At 55.2% G+C, this 20,526-nt stretch overlaps 1 protein-coding gene across 5 annotated transcripts in view; it reads right to left on the bottom strand.

Moving 5' to 3' along the window:
- Ralgds (ral guanine nucleotide dissociation stimulator) overlaps positions 1–20,526 on the bottom strand; it is a 43,370-nt gene that overhangs the window by 21,367 nt on the left and 1,477 nt on the right. The window contains exon 1 of one of the 5 annotated variants that reach the window (XM_028883352.2): positions 12,273–12,442. The exons of 3 other annotated variants lie outside the window; for them this stretch is intronic. In XM_028883352.2, the coding sequence (XP_028739185.1) occupies positions 12,273–12,278 (6 nt within the window). In that variant the 5' untranslated portion in view covers positions 12,279–12,442. Of the gene's footprint in view, positions 1–5,573; positions 5,774–12,272; positions 12,443–20,526 lie in introns of those variants that run through there. One more of the 5 variants, XM_028883354.2, reaches the window with a different exon arrangement.

Raw genomic sequence — 20,526 nt, forward strand, 5'->3', positions numbered from 1 at the left:
TACTTTATGTGTATGATCATTTTTCATGCATGTGTGTACAGTGCAGGAGTGCCTGGTGCCTGAGTGGAACAAGAGAAGGCACTGTGAGCCATGTGGGTGCTGGTAACTGAACCCAGGTCCCCAGGAAGAACAGTAAGTGCTCTTAACTCCTGAGCCGTCTCTCCAGCCCCAAGGCTTAAATTTTCTCTGAATTTTCAAATTGTCCTAAAGTATTTTTATGAGCAAGCTCCAGTGATAAATATGGTTTAAGAAAAAGATAGACAGGTTTGGCTTGGGGTGGAGATCCCCTAAGGCTGCTCAGAAGCCTCAGGGGCCCTGCCTTGCCTCCAGGGAAGGCCAACTGCCCTGGTGTATCACAGGAGGGTAGTGGCTTCCATACTTCCTGTGGGCTTCTCCCAAACCCCAATGCTGCCCCAAGGACCCAGCACCAGTTGAGCTTTGTTGCCTGTTCCTGCTCTCTTCTGTTCTGATCTCTCTCTCCCACTGGCTTTTTGAGACAGGGTTTCTCTGTGTAGCCTGCCTCCTGAGTGCTAGCATTAAAGGCATGAGCCATCCACTGCCTGGCTTATCTTTTTCTAAGGGCAGCTTCTCTCCGATTCTTACTTCTGAGGCACCACCCCTCCAGCCTCAGGGGGTTAATCCCACTGCAGCCTCCTGTGGCAGATGGGCCGCCTTCTGTCTCACTATTACTTGGGATGGACACTGGCAGAGCAGTGGAGGTCCCATTCGTCTTTTGGTTGGCGCTCACCTGTTTTACCAAGTTCCTTTCCTGTCTTGTTCTGCACCGCTGCATCTTTCCTCTTGGAAAGCCTGTTCATGGATACCACACATGTAGATACAGATATACAGACATACACATGTACAGGCAGACACACAGAGACATAGCCACACAGACAGACATACAGACGCACAGAAACCCCTAGGGCCCATGGTCCAACAGCCCTGACCCCCTTTCACCTATGCGTCCTCCTGTCCTTTGGGAAGAGAAGAAGGCTGGCAGACGGCACACTCTGCCTGGTGCCCTAGACCCTGCAGGGCTCATACCCTTAGCATCCTCAGCACCGGCTGTGACTTTCTAGATGCTTCCCAGCAAGCAAAGCCCTCCCCAGGGCCTCATAAGCTTTCCCTCATGATCAGCCCCAAGCTACAGGGTAGCTCCTTTACCAAGGGCAGGCCTAGGAGAGGGATAAGGACAGCATGTGACGTGAGACTAGAGAACACAAGACACAAAGTGAGCAACCCCTACCTAAACCTAACCGCCATTGGGGGAACAGGGGTCAGAAGGACACACTGGACAGACCACCAGCCTACAACCTATGGAAATACAGCCTGTAGGACAGGTAAGATGGGCTTTTGTTTTTCCAACAAATCTGAGGGTTGGGGGTATACAAAAAGAAGAGAGGCCAGCTTTGCGAACAAAGCGGCTGTTAAAGCCGGGCGGTGGTGGCGCACACCTTTAATCCCAGCACTTGGGAGGCAGAGCCAGGCGGATCTCTGTGAGTTCGAGGCCAGCCTGGGCTACCAAGTGAGTTCCAGGAAAGGCGCAAAGCTACACAGAGAAACCCTGTCTCGAAAAACAAAAAAACAAAAAAACAAAAAAACAAAAAACAAAAAAAAAAAAAAAAAACAAAGCGGCTGTTAAGTACCCAAGGCTCCCCTCTTACTTGAGGGCGATGTATTCTAAGATGCCCAGCAGGATCCTTAAACAAGGATAACAGTGAACTGTGTTTGAGACCACAATGGCTGGTGCAGTGACCCAGACAGCCAAGTGGCTGACTGACAGAGTATCTAGTGTGGCTACAGTGGGCAAAGGGGTAATTTCTCACTGGGGTTGGGGTGTGGAGATGAAAGGCTCAACTTCATTATGGTACTCAGAGCACCAAGAGATTTAATTTTATTTCTAGAATTGTCCACTTAATATTTTTCAGAGCAGGGTTGATCTCAGGTAGCTGAAGACTACTGGATATTGATGGCATTGGAATTGTTTCTTTTTTTCTTTTTCTTTTTCTTGGGGGGGGGGCTATGAGACAGCTCTGGCTGGCCTGGAACTCAAGAGATCTGCCTGCCTCTGCCTCCTGAGTGCTGGGATTAAAGGCGTGCGCCACCACCACATGGCTGGACATGGACATCATTTCTTAGCTGCCACTATGCTATGGTGGGTCACCATATGAGTTGTATGGCTGGATCCATGTACCTGGGATTTGTGGGTGAACTGATCTTGTTAAAGCTTTATGCCATTTTCTCTACCCTGCGTCTATTTGGGATTTTCCATAGTGTAAGTTAAAAGAACAAAAGGGGCTTGGGTGGAGAATCACTCTCTAAGGTTCCTGGGGTTCCTAGCAGCCACTGAGGGAAGGCCACAAGCTTTAGAACTGGTGATAGTGACCCTGGGCTAGGTTTGAGCCATTTCCTACATGCTTCATTCATTCTGCCCAGTCACTTACACAATCCTTACAGTAGAACTGGATGGAGATCCTGCTTTGGACTCAGGCAGTGGGCACCTGAGAAACTGAGTCCCGATGCCCACATGTCCGTCAGAAAGGCTGGGGCAGCCCCAGTGACCCTGGGTGAGTCTTAACACTTGGGGTATTAGAGAACATTCCCCTCCTCTGAAAGGAGGCGTATGTGGAACTGGTATCTCTCCCCCTTCCTCACCCTGCTCCCAGTCTTCCTGGAAATGCATCTGCCCCCCGCTGGGGGCACAAAAAGCTCCTCGAGAACAATGCTGACCTTCCACTGTCGGATGCTCCTCAGAGAGAAAGGCTTTGAACTGACGGAGACTAGAAGCAAGCCAAGTGTGGCTCACATGTGTGTTTTGTTTGGACTGCAAAGTGTTTTTACAGTTTTGAGCCAACAGTAAAAGGTCAGGTGATTTCACATAAAAATCCAAATTTCAGGCTTCTCCTGTAGCTCTGGGTGACCCACCCACACCAGCTGTGATCAGAGGCATGCACTCCGAGCTTGCCACAGACCCCTGGACACCATCCCTGGTTTATGAGAAAGGTGTGTCCAGGCCAAATTGTTGTGGTCTCTTTTCTCCCTGCCCCCACACCATCCCTGATTCCCTGATAAATGAGCCTCTCCAAGTTCCCATCTGCACAACTGCCTAGGGTCCCAGGGTCAGGGCTTCCCCTCCCTAGGACAAACATGAGTCCTCCTCACCCAGTGTTGGGGAGCAGTCACTCGTGCCTTTCAGCACCTAGGCTGCCCCTGCACTGGCTCCCGGGGGCGCAGGTCCGTGACTGCTGAGCAGCAGACAGGCCAAAGCCAGACTGGACACCAGACAATGTCAGGGCAACCACAGACATGAGCCAACACCTCTTCACACCTGGACTGGGCCACAGCCAGTGAGGGCAGCAGCCAGGCTGGGCCCTGGTGGAAATCCTTTTGTCTCTTGTCTAGGCACAGTGACACACGCCTGTAATCCCAGCACTGGGGAGGCTGAGGCTAGAAAACTCTGGCTTTGGGACCAGCCTAGGCTACAGAGCAAGACCCTGCCTCAAAACAACAGAAAACTTCACCCCTGGCTGGCAGGTAAAAACTTGCCTGCCCATCTCTTGTTCTACATTAGAGTCCATGGAGGAAGGACACAGCGAGGGTGTGGCCAGGCCCAGGTCCTCTGTCATTTCCCGACTAGACTAGAGCATCATCATTCCTGGCCTGCCTGGGTTCTGGGGTGGCCCTGTGTGGGTGTGTGAGCACACACCTTGGCGGGAAGTGACGCACCTGGGCCAGAGTGGGTGCAGCTAGCACAGGGGGACAGGCCTGCCTCTATCCTGTGCCCCCTGTAGCCTCCAGGGGCCTCCCCACACATGGAGGTGGTAACTTCAGTATCTACCTCCACAGGAGGTCTCACTGGATGGAAGGATGCGACATCGTTCCTACACATCTCTGACCTCACGCCGAGTAACCGCTCAAGGAAAACCGGAACAAGGCCGGCCTGATGTTCAGTGGATGCAGGGCTTGCTGCCAGACAGTGCAAACATGATCATCTGAGTGTGATCCCTGGAGGAGAGCCCAACTCCAGCAAGCTGTCCCCTCACCTCTACACATGCACTGCGGTATGCGGCCCACACACATCATACACACATGCGCACATACAATAACAATAAGGGGGACTGAAGAGAGGGCTCAATTGTTAAACTCTGGCAGAGGACCTGAGTTCAGTTCTCTGTATCCACAACCAGCTGAAACTCTGACTACAGGGAATCTGACACCTGTGATGTCAAATGGACATACCCACATGCAGACACACACATCTAACTATAATTAAAAATAATAAAAAAAAATTGTTTGTGCACACATGCACACACACACACACACACACACACACACACACACACACTAAACAAATGTTAAACAAAACAAATGTTAACTAAACAAATGTTAAAAAAAAAAGAAGTTCTCCAAATCTGGGGCATTGGAAATGGCCCACATAAGGACACATGAGTTCTGAATCAGCCTCACTGGGTCTCACTGGGCCCTGCAAGTGGGTGCTCTAGACTGTGGCTCTCTGTCCCAACAATTCAATTCCAATTTGGGAGCACTCAGGGTAGCAAAGAGCAGTCTGCTTGGTACCATGAGGAGTGTTATTCTTGGAGCAAGAACCAAGGCCACCCTGATGACTGCCCCCAGTCACAAAATGCCCACTGCAGACCACCCCTGAGGAGTCATCAACAACACTAACTCTGCATGTGCCACCTGAGGTAGATGGAGGCAGAGGAGAGAGCTGGGGGGGGACATAAACACGCAGAAACGGAGTCGAGACTCAAAGCTGAGCCCCAGACAGAGAGCCGGAGAGAGGGACAGTCAGAGGGAAGACCGAGGGATAAGCTCTCGGGCCCTCTGTGTGAGCTGCTTGGAGCAGTCAGGGGAGCCACTGAGCACGCACGGCAGATGAAGGCTCTAACTGTCCCATGTGTCCCACAGCCTCATCGGTCCCCCAGCCTGGTAACCAGGAGGCAGTGACGTCTGTCCCATAGCAGAGAAGTGCCCATCACAGTCCAGAGAGGCCCTGCCATCAGACACCCACTCTCCCCCCTTCCCTGGAGGGTGGTCAGCAGGCTGCCAGCCTGCCCTCCTCTTACACACTCAGCCAAATGCCAAGTGGGAAGTGTCTTGAGGAACTGGAACCAGCTCTGGGCCCCACTGCCTGCTCTAGGTCTTGAGTCACCTCTCCGAGCCTCAGTTTTTCTCCCAGAAAACGGAGACACTAAGCAAACAGTGGAACCAACAGACCAGCCGGCGTTCAGAGTCCCGGGAGCACAGACGGTGAGACACCAGAGCCCATGTAATCCAAGAAGCACCATCCCATACAAGCTGCCGGGACAGGTCCCAGACATGCCGTCCGCTGTGGCCGGGGACAGGTGGCCGGCCAGAGCTCACACAGGTACCGTGGGCACAGCACCCCAACCTCTGTGCTGACACTGGGTAAGGAGACAGAGCCTCCCTGTGCTTCTCACCAAACTCCTTCAACCAGTTCTGACAAGGAGCGTAAGGAGCCCTGAGGTGCCATCTCCCACAGCCCGGCCCAGGCCTTGGCTGTGACCTGACAGCCTTTCCCAAACACTCACCTCGGTAGTGGGTGCCAGCAGGGGTGTCGGCCAAGGTGTCGGAGCGGGGGTGCGGACAGTGGTGTGGCGGGCAACAGCCCACCGCCTGGCAGTCACCACTGAGACACAGGCAAAGAACACTGAGCCCTTCCTCCCCCTGGGCAGAGTAGGCCTGGCATGGACCCGGTCTGCTTCCCGGGCCATGGCAGGGTGGGAACCCAGTGGGGGAGTGGGCTCTTTGGCAGGCTTCTGGATAGTGTGCCTGCTGCCTGCCTGCCCCAGTGGAGCTGAGCACCAGGAGTGCCAAGGCCTGCTGTCACCTGCATGGCTGTCATACCTGCTGCTGTGACGGGCAGGGCCAGGAATTCCCGCTTGTACCAGGCCACAGGGCAAGCAAGGATGAGTGGCCAAGGCTCTCTGTTCTGGGCTGGCCCAGTAGCTCTAGCCTGAACCTACACCCCTTAGGTGGACCAGATCTCTCCTCAACCCCCCTCCCCCAAGACCTCATTCCTACTGATCTCCCTTGGGGGCCTGAAGTCTCCACACTGGGATCAAATCAGCCCTGTCAGGAGGGGCAGAGTCCCCAAGTAAGCACAGCCAGGTCTATGGGAGGCAGCATGGAAGCCATGCTTACTCACTCAGAACTGAAGCCCACAGACAAGTGTGGTGCAGGTGTGTGCTTGTAAGCCCTGCAGGAGACAGCACCAAGCAGAGGCAGGAACCAAGGCTTCACACACACACACACACACACACACACACACACACACACACACACACCCCACAAATAGGGGCAGGAATCAAGGCATCATGCATGCACACACACACACACATACACCACAACACACAACACAACACACACACACCAAGCAGGGGCAGGAACCAAGGCTTCTCACACACACACACACACACACACACACACACACACACACATACACACACACACCCCTTTCCTAACCACCAAACTCATAGCTCCTCTGCCCCTGATAGGGATTTTTTTTTTTTGCCCGGGGGATGGTGTCATGTAGCCCAGGCTGACCTCTAATTTACCATGAGACCAAGGATGACCTTGAACTCCTAATGCTGGGATCACAGGTGCTGCCACCACACTAGGCACAGTACTTCAATTTAAACCAGGGTTGCCAGCTGCTCCTGTCATCCAGTAGGGTAGTAAAACCAGGCACTGCCACTGCCAGCATTTCAGAAAGAGACCCCAGGAGAACGAGGTGGGGCACCCGTCAGGAAAGGGGCAGCAGCGAAGTTGGTGTGCTAGGCTTTGACAGCGCTCACCACCTTCTCCCTGGTTTTACCACAAACACTGGGAGCCACTAAACAAGCTCCACACACCCATCTGACACACACACAGGAACTGGGGCCCAGGGAAGAGACTTGCCCAAGGTCTCGCTGGCTCCCATCACCTAAGCCCACAGGCTGCTTCCATCTGCATCCACAGACCTGACCCAAGGCCTACCAATACCAGGATGAAGGCCAGGTGGAGGCCAGACTGCATCCTCGTCCTCCTGGGACCCTGGCTGGGCACCCAGCACTTTCAGAGACAGGAAGCAAGGAGGGTGGTGTCCAGTGAACCTACAGCTTCCCCAGAGGCACGTCTATCCCCAGTGGGGATGGCTGAGACCCAGCATCCAGGATGAGCCCCACCAACACCATAGCTCTGCCCTTCGAGCAATTCACATCCTCTTCCAGTGGCCCTGGTGTGCAGGGTCACTGACTGGCCAGAAGGCTCAAGGACTTGGGGAGGGGTTGTCAAGCCTTGGTTCCTGTCCCTGCAGGACTTGCAGGCACACATCTGTTTCTGGGCCTCAGTTTCCTCCTCTGTGATGGAAGAAGGAAAGACATATACAGAAACTTTCAAACTTGAATCCAACCTCTTGCTGCTCCCTCTCACCCCACCCCAGCCTCATGCAAGATCTTCACCCTGAACTCACCCAGAGGGCTCTTTCATGAAGAAAGGATTTCAGGGACCTTGGGGAGAGCGAGGGGGCAGGCCAGACTGAGCAGGCATGTAAGAACCAAAGCCAAAGGATGCAGGGGCCCTGCAGCTGACATGCCCATGCCTCCTTTCCCCATTCTCATGTCTCCACTAAAATCCTTCTACTAGTTGGTTTCTGTCCCACCCAGAAGAGGCTCCCAAGCCCGCATCTGCCTGGACATGCTCTGTGTGGGGCCTCAGTCACCTCCTCCTCATGTCCTCAGCAGCCCACCACTCAGAGCAGGCTTCTTAGACCACTGTGACACACCACCAATCCCAGCTGCCTCGACGCTGTGTGCCAGGCACACTTCCTGCTCCTTGTCACTGTCCCCTGGGAAGCCAGGGGTCAGCTCTGGCTTCTGGCAAATTCTGACACTCAGCCCTGACCTTTGAGAAACAGCAGTGCCCAAAGGCTGTAAATCTGCCAGCTCAGGACTCTGGGACCCTGAGCCCATGACTTAGCATCTTTGGGCCTCATTTTCTCACACGTAAAATGGGCCCATATCACAGGTACCACACACCTACTGTGGGTTAGGCTCTCGGCAGCTCCTCACTCTCCCAGGACACCTGTGCCATCTGCTTTGCCGCACACGCCGGCGGCCCTGGTAAATGCCACAAGAACTTGGCAGGGACCGGCTTGGAGCACTAAGCTCTCGGTGTAAGATGCACTAATTCTCCGGGGGATGCTGTGGCATCGGACACGAGAGAGCAGATGGGAGCGGACAATGCCTGGACAACCCCAGCACACAGCTGGGCTCCACTCTGCAGAGGGAGGAGCTCCAGACGAGTCTGGGGTCTGTCTAGCACTCAGAATGGCCTTGTACCTGGGCCTCCAGCAATAACGCTGAACTTTTCACTTGAAGAATGGGTGTCTCCAGGAAAACCTGTTCCCTGGGAGAGAGCAGCTGAGGGGGAGAGCGGGCTGACGCCCCCAGGCTCTGGTCCTCTTCTTCTGGAGTCCCCGGCATGGCTCTTGCTCCATGCCCCTCCTCCCCTCCCCTCCCCTCCCCTTTGCTTGGTTGTCCTCCATGTTGGCCTCTCTCTCTCCTGTACTGCCCACCTAGCCACTGGCCTTGGCTGGTACAGGTTCACCAGTAAGACAGGAGTTTCCTATGACGTGAACCTGTTCAGGGTTCACAGAGGCCTGTGGAAGAAGTGGGAAGGGACAGGAGAGCAGGGGCATTGTGCTGGTGCCTTTGACGGACAAGCATTTATATGGACTTCCCGACAACGAGGCCTGGGCAAGACACAATGCCTGCCTCTGATGCGCACTTCCTATGGCCCAACCCCGTACTCCGTCCCTCCCAGCATCCCCGGCCTGGTACCCCCTCTCCCCACCCTGCGGGAGCCTCTAGCTTGAGCTGCAGGGCTTGATCCTGGGGCTATTCCTATTCTCACAGGGCAGGGCTGCCTGGGGCAGCAGCTCTGAGCTAGCTGAGAGGGCTGGAGGGTCTGAGTCAGAGCCAGGTCAAAGAACAGGACCCGAAGGACCAGCTGCCACTCCTGAAGCTGGGGTTCTAGGAGGAGGGACCGGAGGGAGGGAGGGAGGGGCCAGCAGGCCTCCTGCCCCTCCTCCCACCCACGTGCTCCCAGCCCCGCCCTTCCACAGGCTGGCCTGGGAGAGCAGGCCCTTTGTTCCAGGCCCTCGGGAAACCACGTGACACTTGGCTGTCACTGTCACTGCCTGGAACGAGGATGGCCACATGAGTGAGCCCTGGGGGCTGTGAGGACAGGCAGTGCCCCCTCAGCCCCTGCCACGGGGACAGCGCACCGCCCCTGCCTGCACGTGCAGGCGGCTCAAGCCCACTCTCCAGGGACAACTCTGTCACCTGCTTTGTTCTGCACACCAGTGGCCCTGGACGAGGTACACGACCGCTCACGTAAGCCTGTGGTGTCGCCCGGCCCAAGCGCTAGCGTTTTCTGGGGATGCCACCACGTGCGGGGGGTGGGGGGGGGTGGGGGGTGTCTTCCTACCCTTCACAGTTGAGGGCAGGCCCTGAAGGGTGACAGCCCATTGTTTATAAACAGATAGGGGCTGTCGCTAGGAGCTGTGACTCAGCGGAGTGGTGACTCCTCCAGAAGCTGTTTACTCCGTACAACATCCTGTCCAGGAGGCTGACTGGGGCCCTGGCTCTGCTCCTCTTCTTTCCCGCTGCCCACGGACCTGACACTCAGGGTCCTGTGGGGGAGGGTGGGACAGCTCCTCCACCCCCTCCCCCACAACCACCTCCATCACACACACCAGGAACTGGGCCCATCCACAAGTCACTCAACACATGTTCCTATGGTTCACGCTGCACTGGTTTTGCTGAGACCAGGGAGCGTGTAGGTCTTGGGCTGTACCTATACCCCTCCGCTCTGACCAAAAGGCCCTGAGACAGTGGCACTACCAACATCCGCACCCTGCAGCCCAAACACAACGTTTACCCAGAGAGGTTTTGGAGATGGGGGTAGAGCTGACGCCCCGTGCCCTGTCAGGCCCTGCCTTTAGCACTTCTCAGTGAACACAAAACATTTCCTACCCAGCCTGGGCCCAACTTGAACCACAGCCATGATCTCCACTGGAAAGCTGGGAACAGGGAAGCCCTAAGAGGGCAAACAATCTGCCCGAGGTCACACAGTATATCAGTACCAAGTCCAAGGGGATCCCAGACCCATTCAGTTCCCAGGACTGCCCACTTGCCTCTACTTTGAATCAAGTTAAAGATCACAGAATACTTCTGCCTGGTGGCCGTGACAGGTGTAAGGCTGCAGGTCAGTGTCACTGGGAGGGTGGACTGTCATGTGGATGAGGCCTGGGTTGGGATTCTAACTTCCATTAGCCCTCACCACTGCCCCTAACCTGATTGGTGCCTAGCCTGGAGTCACAATTGTTAGGTCCCAAGGAGAAATCTTTCCCACTCCCACAGCAGTTCAGTTCGGTGATTTCAGGGTGCCCTTACTTACAAAAACCACCCAGTGCGGACACCACTGAATCACCACAATGTGTCAGGCAGAAAGGCTCCCTCACAGCCACACAGCAGAGAGAGTCATCCAAGGCTGCTGCCGGCTGTAGCTGGTGCTCCCAGCCGCTCCCTCCCACGGTCCCTGCCTTTCTTAAAACGCCAAGGGTGCCTTTGTCCTCAAAGAGCCATCTGTGGGCAGGGTGAGCATCTCAGGGGCTCCTGTGTTGTTTGAAGGGCCACGGAGCCTCCAAGTGACTTACAGGAAGTTTCATAGAGCCGTGGGGTGTTGCCTTCTGCTCTGCCTGGGAAGGTTCGGGTAACAGCAAGCACAGGCCACACCTGCCCACACCAGCATAGGAAACCTGGGAAAAGCCTAGGGAGACTGGCTCACTGCAGGGCTCCCCTGCTCTGGCTGCCTGCCCACTGGCTGGCCCTTCTTCCAGACCACTGAGTCATGTGGGTTGCCAAGAAGGGGAGGGCCTGAGAATCTGTGCCCTGCCCTGGCCACTCCCACTGGCTTTGGGCCCAGCAAGACTCAGTACTGCCAAGAGCTTGAAGCTCCTCCCCATGGCAGATAGAGCTAGCTAGCTCTGCCTCCTGCCCCCAGGATGTCCTGCAAGTAGCCTCTGTCCAATTGGAAAGATCCGAGTGGCAGCTTTGAGCTGGGGTCAGGACAAAATTCCAAACCACCTGATGATAGATAGCTGTTAGGTCTCTTTTCCTTGTTGGCCTTGGCCCACAAAAAGAGCTAATCTCTGCCTCAAACACAGTGTATGTTCAAAACGAATACTCAATGGAAACACTTAGGACAGGGCCTCACATGGGCCACTTGTTCAGAAAAATGGTGCCCCAAAGCTGCCCAGGGTTGGTCCTCCCTGGGAAGAACCAGGCATTTTTGCTAATTCAGAGCTATGACACCTACATTGTAAAACGTGATCTGAACGTGGCTTTGGTGACAAATGCCACAGTTTCTAAACCTCTTCAGTTTCTCTCCCTAAGTAGGAAGGCAGCAGGATCTGGGGCGAGGCCTGGCCATCTGAGATCACAGGGGCCCTGGCCCACACAGCAGCTTACCCACATCAGCCTCGTGACGTCTCCTGGCACCTACTGGGTGCCTGTTCAAGAGCTGGTGATAAGCCAACAACGGAACAGCTGCTTAGGAGCTGGGGGACATGGCTCTGTTGGTAGAGTGCTGCCTGGCAAGCATACGGCCCCGGTTCGATCCCCAGCAAAGCATAAACTGGAGAGGGTGGTGTACACCTATCATCCTAGCACTTGGGAGTTGGAGGACGGGAGCATCAGGAATTCAAGGGCATCTCTGGCTACATATGAAGTTGGAGGCCAGCCTGGGCTATATGAGACCCTGTTTCAAAACAAAAACAAATTCACAATTTCTTCCCCAAATCCACCTCTGCCCCTGCAACCCTAGGGCATTATGAGCAAAATACATGTTTAAAAGAAAGAATGTTATAGGGAAACAAACAAATAAACAACAACAACAACAGAACGGGGTGGGGACAGAGGAAGTCACTGCAATTCTGAACCAGCCAGGGAGCCCTACGCTTCCTGGGCACGGCAGCTACCAGTGTCCTGTCTCTCATCTATACCCACAGCTAGAGTGTGCTTGAAGGTGGAGACCTCCCCTGAGTGTCAGCAGGTAAAGGGATGCACACCTGCAGCCTTCCCTCCGCCCAGAACTGGAAGGGATGGGAGCTGGGGCTCTGTTCGCCAGCACGGCACCCGGCAGGGCTCCTGGCATCTCCCGGCACGGCACTGACGCATGAGTACCTGCATGAACAGGTGATCTGACGGCTCCTGGGCTTTCAAGTTCCTGGCTATTCAGAACCCCTCGGGATCAGGAAGGCTTCATGGAGGAGGGAGGGCACGCTGTCCTCCCACCTACTCCCATGGAGGTGTTATCCTGCCCCAGAGGAGAGTGAGGCACAGCGCTGAGGCTGCCTGTGGGCCAGCAGAGGAAGGGAGAGGAGGCGGCAGCCGGGCTTTCTGGGAAGCAGGCACACTTTTCCTTAGAACAAGAGCAGGGCACTTCCCAGAAATCAGCCTGCCCTGGGATGCCAAGTCAGCCCTGGTTCAGTGCCGGGTCTTCCTCCTTCCTGGCTGGCCAGAAACAGTTTTGGGGAGTGGGTCTCTGGCCACTGGCTAAGTAGAGGTTGTTCTGGTGCGGCTTGGCCTGAGCAGAGAAGCCCGCACCAAGGGACAGCTAGACAGCCTGAAGAGGCGACAGATGAGGGGAGCCCACAGCTAGGCCCTTGTGCCCAGCAGGCCATGGTTATCCAGGGCTCAGGAACCACAGGAGTCAGGACAAACGGGCCCTTGTGGTGCAGGGGACTGTTTGTCGTGCCAGGGACACTGTGTGCCCAGAGCTGCCACCAGCCTGCAGCCCAGGGCTGGGAAGCACTTTCAGAAGGACCTCCCGAGTTGCCCTGGCCTGAAGAGGGCTCGAGACTCCCGCTGGCTGCCGGGAGATGGCGGGGCTAGTGCCCACTGCCCTCTTTCCCACAGAACTTTGCCAACAAGGCAGTTCCCTGAGCCTGGGGGCGGGTGACACTGCCTTGTCCTACCCTCCTGCTACCTGCTGGCTCTCGGCCAACACTTAGGCTCTGTTCCTGCATTGGTGCTTTTCCCAAAGACAAGACTCTCAGATGTTCCGCTTCCATTTGTTCGTATCTGGGAACCTAACAAGGGAACAGCAGAGGGCCAGGCACCCCCTCCTGCTGGGGCCTGCCAGGGGCTGCCTGGGTCTCCACGCCCCAATCTGGTAAAAGAATGACTAGGCATGCACGGCACTATGCAGGGCATTTTCTAGCCTCTGAAATGCCGGGTATCTAGGAATGATTATCAACAGATGAACAGATCAGAAAATGGACACTGGGGCAGCGGAGGGCAAAGGCTCAGATCCACACCCCACAGCTAGGATGTGATCAAGTATTCTCCCTCTCCCCTTCAGCACTGGCCCCCACGTACACTCCTGTCCCTTGACATACGCACTGGCTCAGCCACCTGTAGTTCTGTCATGTCCGGGGACACACACACCAGCTGAGAACAATGACAAGGGCCTGTATTTACTCAACTGTGGGCCTGGGCGTCTGAAGGCAGGGAGATGATCCTCAGCCATTCCCGTGCACACCGAGCACACACTGATCCACACCCCCCACAAGGCAGCCAAAGACACAGCTGCTCCATCCTGAAGGCCCAGGGGCCTGGGAGGTACAGCATCTTCCCCACAGGAGAGAGTGGGACCCGGTGGCTCACCCCTTGGCCCCTACATCTGGCTTCTGTGCCCAGCACCTGGTCCTGGCAGGGCTGCTGGGAGCTACAGTAACGCAGCAAGCACTCTGTGAAAGGATTTCCTGGCCCTGGCTGCTCAGAAGGACACAAGAATCCCACAGATTTTGAGACTGAGTCTTAGCCCCTTCCCGCTGGACACCACCTGCCCACATGTTCCCTCCGGCCTCCAGCTGCCAGCTCTCTGGCCCTCAGGGCTTCAAGCCAGGTGAACCGTTGCCTCACTCTTAAAGTCTAACCTGGAGCATGGATGTTCAGGGGCCTGGAATGGGCCTGGGGGAGGCGGTGGATGATGACAAGGCCACCTCAAGTGGCTCAGACAATAGACTCAACTTCTCAGGGTCCATCTGGGAAAATCTGTGGGAAAGTCCATCAGGGCCTGCAGGTGTCCCTGCCTGTTGCCTGCTCCAAGGGCAGTCACTTCTGGAGAATCCTGTAGCCATCTGTCTTCAGTGCTGAACAGACACACCCTGCACCTTTGGAAGGCCTGCTTGTGTGGTGACTGGTAGAGCGCCCCCCCCCCAACGCCACGTTTCTAAGTGGACCTGAGCAGGACCCCAGGCCTCCATGACCTCTTCTGCACACTTAAGAGACGTGGTGTGCCTGTGAGGGCCACCTCTCCCCATCTCCTTTGGTAATAAGATAGTGCAGGTGGCACTCAAGAGATATGGCTCTGCCCTCTCCAGGAGAGCAGACTCCAGGTTCCATGCCAGGTAGAGGGGAAGAGCAGGGAGGGGGCCCACTCCTCCCGCTGGGAGAGTGAGAAGCCTCTGTAAGGGGCAGGGCTATAAGGCCAAGCAGGCAGAGCCGTGCAGAGGGTAGGTGCCCAGGCAGAGGGGGTTTGGGGCTGCATGCTCTGGGTTCCATTCCCTCCATGCTGGCGTTGCATGAACACGGACAGTCTTGGTCAGTGCTTACCCTGTTCTTGCTTCTCCCTTGGTCAACCCCCCAACAAGGGCTTGCCCAAATCCTGCTTCTGCCCCTCATGTGAATACAGCGAGTGTGCCCAGCACACCAGAGGATGCCACAGGAGCCTCCCAACTCAGGAGGTGTGCACACCCTCTGGTCTGACAGATCAGGCCAGCATAGCTCAGATCAGAGGACAGGCTGTAGCCTACGGTTATCCAGTAGGAAAAATGGGCAAGTCCGGCTCCCTCCTGGGGCAAGGAGTCACCACCGTCTCGCTGCCTGCTGCCACACCCAGCCAGCATGTCTGGAGGTCATTTCACTATCTATGCTGTTCTAAAGTCCACCCTCTGCATCCGGCCCCATCCAGCCCTCTGCACCCCAGGTGGCGGAGGCCTCCTCTCTTCCAGCTATGCCAGCCTGTACCCCTTTGACTGTCCTCGGGCGCCTTCTTCAAGCACAGGGTTGGGTTCCACAAGGGAACACAGCACCTAAGGGAACATAGACCCCCTTGCAGGGAAGGCGGGAGGAGGAATTTTCTTGCAGAAAGGGAAGGAGAAGGAGAGAGGACACAGACAGGTGTGAAGGATGGCGGCACACACCTTTAGTCCCAGCAGTCAGGAGGTTGAGGCGGGCAGATCTCTGTGAGTTCAAGGGCAGCCTGGTCTACATGGACATACCTTTCTCAAAAAAAAAAAAAAAAAGAAATATATATATATATAGATAGATAGATATAGATACACACACACACACACAAACAAACAAACAAACAAAAAACAGACAGGCTTAGCAATCATTTCAGGAGATCCAGGACGACACCTCTAGCTGGGATTCAAGCCTGGGGTCCAGCTCCACAGCCAGTGTACCCAAAGCCTCACCTGAAGTCCTGAAATCTGCCAGCTGAGATGGACTCAGGCAAGTGGAGGCCGTGGGCCCAACGTCTCACTTCCCATCTAAGTCCCCAGCATGTGACATAACTCACAGGGTAGTAGCGCTTATGTATAGAACGAGCTCACAGGCAAGGGAGCTGATGAACCACAGATGCAGAAGTGATCAGTAAGGAGGGATATGCTGGGCTCATCTGGATAGTTAGCTGGTTTAGAATCACAGTCTTGTATTCCAGGGGCTCCAGGGGGCTCTCAGTCCTTGCCACGCCTGCTGCGCCACCTAGCCCCAGGTCCGGGGAATCCAGGGCTACGGGGTATATGCCCTTCCTGTATGGCTGGCACTAGGCTACAACTTTACCTTTGATTCTAATTTTTCTGCCGTTCTACCACTGCCCAGCTGTCACTCAGGTATCCAGGAAATGGCCTCTGTTGCTAGGGGATGGCCTGATCTCCCTGGCTAGCTGCAGCTTGGGGTGATGGGCAGGGGGAGTAGGCTTGGGGTTTCCCTCAAGAAGGATCCAGGGGGCGAGGGCTGCTAGGTCCTATGCAGAGGGTGTGGGTGGATCAACCATGAGAGGTACCCAAGCAAATTCAGAACCAAGGGCCACACACAGGCTGTGGGAAAGCCCCTAGCTGGGAGCCTTCCTGCAGGTATTTTGGGGGACTGCAGTTGCCAAGCAACTGTGCTAGGTTGCCATGGGAACTCTCTCTCATTCTGGGGCTTGTCACTTTTAGGGGGAATGCCACAATCCTTCATCTCTACCTCCTCAGGCGGGCTTAGCGACCTGTAAACGGACCTGGAGGCCCCGCCAAACGCACCCCACCTACAAGGAAGCCACCTATCCATACCTCTAAGCAAAGACTCCTCAGAGTTTGTTTATTCGTTTATTTATTTTGAGACACAGGTCTCACAATGTACCTCAGGATGATCTTCTTTGAACTCATAATTCTCCTGCCTCAGCTGGGATTACAGGAGTGGGCCCCTGTGACCCTCTGAGAGAGGATTCTTTTGAGGCCTGCAACCCAAGAACCCCAACAAAACACAGACAGCAGAGTTGAGGCCCTCATTAGAGTTAGAGGGATGAAAAAACTGTTTAGGTTTGTTTACATCTCCATTCCTGCTAATCACCACCTCAGGGCCTTCCCGCGGCCTCGCCAGGGCTCTGACCACTGGAAGGCCAGTGTAATTGGAAGGCATTCTTGGCCCCGGCCCTGGCGCCTGACCCCTCCCTGGCTTGTCTGCAAAGGCTTGCCACCTGGGCTTGCCATTTCCCAGCTAGGGTTGTCCCCACACCCGGTCAAGCCCTCCCCTCAGAGAGCTCGGAGCTGCTACAGTGCGGAGTCGGGGGACCAATGGTGTCGGGGGGGGGGGGGGGGGGGGGCTGTCAGGGCTCCCAGCACTCCCCTGCGGAGCATTCCTCCCTGGCACGGGAGCCTCGCCCGCCACACTTTAGGATGACAGAACTGAAGCTGAGCCCAGGCACTGCGGCCTCAGTCACACCCTCTCCCGCCACACCCTCTCCCGTCACACCAGCCGTTGGCCCCGTATTCCTGCCCTGTGTGATGGCTTGCTGGGTAACAAGCTGAGGCGCTCTCCACCTGAGGCCACATGCACACAGTTCTCCACTAACTGCTCTGTTAACTGACTGGGTCAGTGGACCACTTGCCATGAGCTCAGGGCTAAGACGGTCCCCAGTAGCACTTATACGGGGGTGCAGGCAAAGAAGGGTGACAGTGAGCAGTGGCCTCCACTCCAGATATTCCGCCCTACCCCACCTGTCTACTGGAGCCCATTCCACATGTCTTAACCACCCTGCATACCAAAGGGCATTTGAGAAGGCTGCGTGCGCTGTAACCTGCCAGGGGCAGCAGGGCAAGCTAGGCAGGCAGCCATGCCTCCTGTGGGACAGTGGACTTGCTGCCGCAAGGTCCCTTCCAGTCACGCACTGCACAGGCAGCCCACCTCTCCTAAGGCTACTTTCCGAAGCCTTCCAGACCTGGGTCTTGTGGTCTGTGGTAACGGGAGAGTTGTCTGGAAACCAGGTAGGCCAGGGCAACTTGCTGGTGAAGAGGGGAGCAAAGTCCTGGCCTGAAGGTGTGTGTATGTGGGTGGGTGAGCTCAGGTGTCCTCCTCAACAGTTACCAGAAATACACGGCTGCCTATCTGGTTGATTCCGGGTTCCTCCGTGTGTGTCACCAACGATATGACTCCTGACCTTTTTATAGTTTGCCTTTGTCTCCTGGCAACCAGGTGAGCCCTTTATGGAAACTCAGGGCAGTGCAATGCAATGCAACACAATGCCGGATGGACATGCTGCACTTCTGGAGTCCAGAAGTCACAGCGCCGCCTGCTGGTGCTACCATTGGTAGCCTCCAAGCCTCATGCCTCAAGCCTTCCTGCCACATCCTCAGGCGTCCAGCTGCTCCCAATACCTGAGGGAATCTGGCCTTCACTATGCCCTCATCACAGGTTAAGCTCTGTCCTTCCCAAAGACCGTGGGTCCTGTAGATACAGTCAACATCAGGCTAGACTGGGATGGGCTGGAGCCCATCCTACCCCAATATCCTTCCAGTCATGGAGACCACTAGACAGAGATACACAGAGGCAGCCTTATGGGGGCAGAGAGTTTGGAGTGACATGTTTAGGAGGATCTAAAGCTAAGGACTACAGCCATGCCAGAAGCTGAAGAGGCAAGAAGGGCTCCTGGAGCCTTAAGAGAAGACTCTGTGTGCGGATGCCTTGATTTTAAGCTTCTGGCCTCTAGACCCAGGAGGTCAGGTTTCTGTTGTGCAGGGTCACCCAGTACATGGCATCTTGCCGGAGCAGCCGCAGGACACTAACACAACATACCAGGCCTGTCACCTTCACCTCACTGTCACACCTACCCTCTACACCACCTGCCTTCGGGACAGCTCCCAGATGGGGGACAGCCTGCTGCACTACTCTTCCTGTCTTCTCTGGTGTGTCCTGGCCTGGGAGAGGTCAAATGGATGAACGCATCTCTGATACTTCAAGTTCAGACGTCCATAGAAGTCAGAAGCTGGGGACATGGCTCGGAGGTTAGAGTACCAGACGGGATTGGATCTCCAGGACCCAGGCAAATGTTAAAGGGTGTGACTACCTATCTATATAGATCTAGCCTCTAAAGGTGGAGATGGCATCTCCAGTGCAAGCTGGCTAGCAAGACCAGCCATAGTAACTGAGACCCTGCCTCAGTGAAAACAGCAGAGCACTGACTGCTCTTCCAGAGGTCCTGAGTTCAATTCCCACAACCTTACAACCATATGAAATGAGATCTGGCGCCCTCTTCTGGCCTGCAGGAATAAACGCAGGCATACATGCAGACAGAATACTGCATACATAAGAAATAAATCTACACACATGCAAACACACGTGTATTGGCGCACACCTTTAATCCCAGCACTCAGAAGGAAAATCTCTGAGTTCGAGGCCAGCCTGGGGTCTACATAGTGAGTTCCGGGACAGTCATGGCTATGTAGAGAGACCCTGTCTCAAAACCAAACAAACAAAACCCCTCGCCAAAACCAAACAAATAAAATACATGCATAACACACATACATGAAAACTAGAAAAAGAAAATCAAGTGACAGCAGCGTGTGAGTGTGTGTATGTGTGTATGTGTGTGTGTGTATGTGTGTATGTGTGTGTGTGTGTGTGTGTGTATGTGTGTGTGTGTGTTTGTGTGGCAGGCGGTGATGGGAAACAGGAAAGCAATGGCAGGTGAAGGTAGGAGCTTCCTGCTGCTCACAGCCACCCTGGATGCTGGGCCAATCAACCTCTGTGTTTCCATATCCCTAGTCCTTGAAGCTCAGGAGGTTTAGGGCCTTGTGGGTCACCCTTGTGTTTTCCTGGGGTAGCCATTGTGCCTCCCAGGGCCTCTCTAGTCCCTCTGTGAGCAGTGGGGGCTCATTCTGGCATCAACCTGACTGTATACAGGTAAGATGACGCCCGTGACAATTGGGGGTTGATGCCATCTGTGACTAGAGCACAGACTGAAGAGGTAGAAGAAGTATGGGTGGGGATGGGAAATGCCAAGGAACACAAACCCAAACAAGCCTGGTTCTGGGGTAGGGTTCTAAGGACAGGCTCATTTCCTAGTCTACTCACTGGGTGGTTGGCAAGTAAGCAAAATAAGATAATGCCATAACCTGGCACAAACCTCCCAGTGGCCTGCATGCTAGGTCTTCTGCTCCACCTACATATCAGGTAGACCTCTACCAACAAATACTGCAACTGCAAGGTCACTACCAATATTCTCTTTAGAACGTGACTTCTGACTCACTGGCTTTCTCTTGTGCTTCCTCCTGGTCCTCCATCTTCCCTGCCGGACTCCGAGGAAGCGGGTTCCGATGTTATGGGCTGTCCTACGGAAAGGCAGGCCCACATGGCAAAGAACCCACAGAGGGCTCTCATGGCCGACATAGAACTGAGGCCCTATGGCATCCCGACAATCACATTAGAATGAGCTCCGAGGTGGCTTTTCCCAGCTGAACCAGCCTGGGTCCAGTAACCTAAAACCCGGAGGGATTACTACTACCAAGGTCTGGGAGCTGTTAGCTCTGAGTTAGGGGCAGGCTGTCACGCCGTGGAGGATAAGCAGAACCTCTGCTTCTTTCTCCTCCTACGCACTTAGGAGTTCCCAGGGGGCAGGGCCTACAGCCATCACTCTTAGAGCCACGCCCAGGAGCAAGGCAAGCACTGGTCGGAGTTCAGGTATGCAAGGCGCTAAGTGAGTAGACAAGGGGAAGCTGGAGCCTTTCCCCTCAGCTCACCCTGAGGACAGGGGTGCTACTGATGGGAGGCCTGGAAGAGTGGAACAGACAACACACACAAGTATGACTGGGAACCCTGTCCCCAGGCTCCCGTCACTCCATTGAGGACACGGACACTGCTGCCGCCCGGTGGCCAGTACCAGCACTAC

Source organism: Peromyscus leucopus, chromosome 4 (genome assembly GCF_004664715.2).
Source record: "Peromyscus leucopus breed LL Stock chromosome 4, UCI_PerLeu_2.1, whole genome shotgun sequence".
Taxonomy (NCBI): Eukaryota; Metazoa; Chordata; class Mammalia; order Rodentia; family Cricetidae; genus Peromyscus; species Peromyscus leucopus.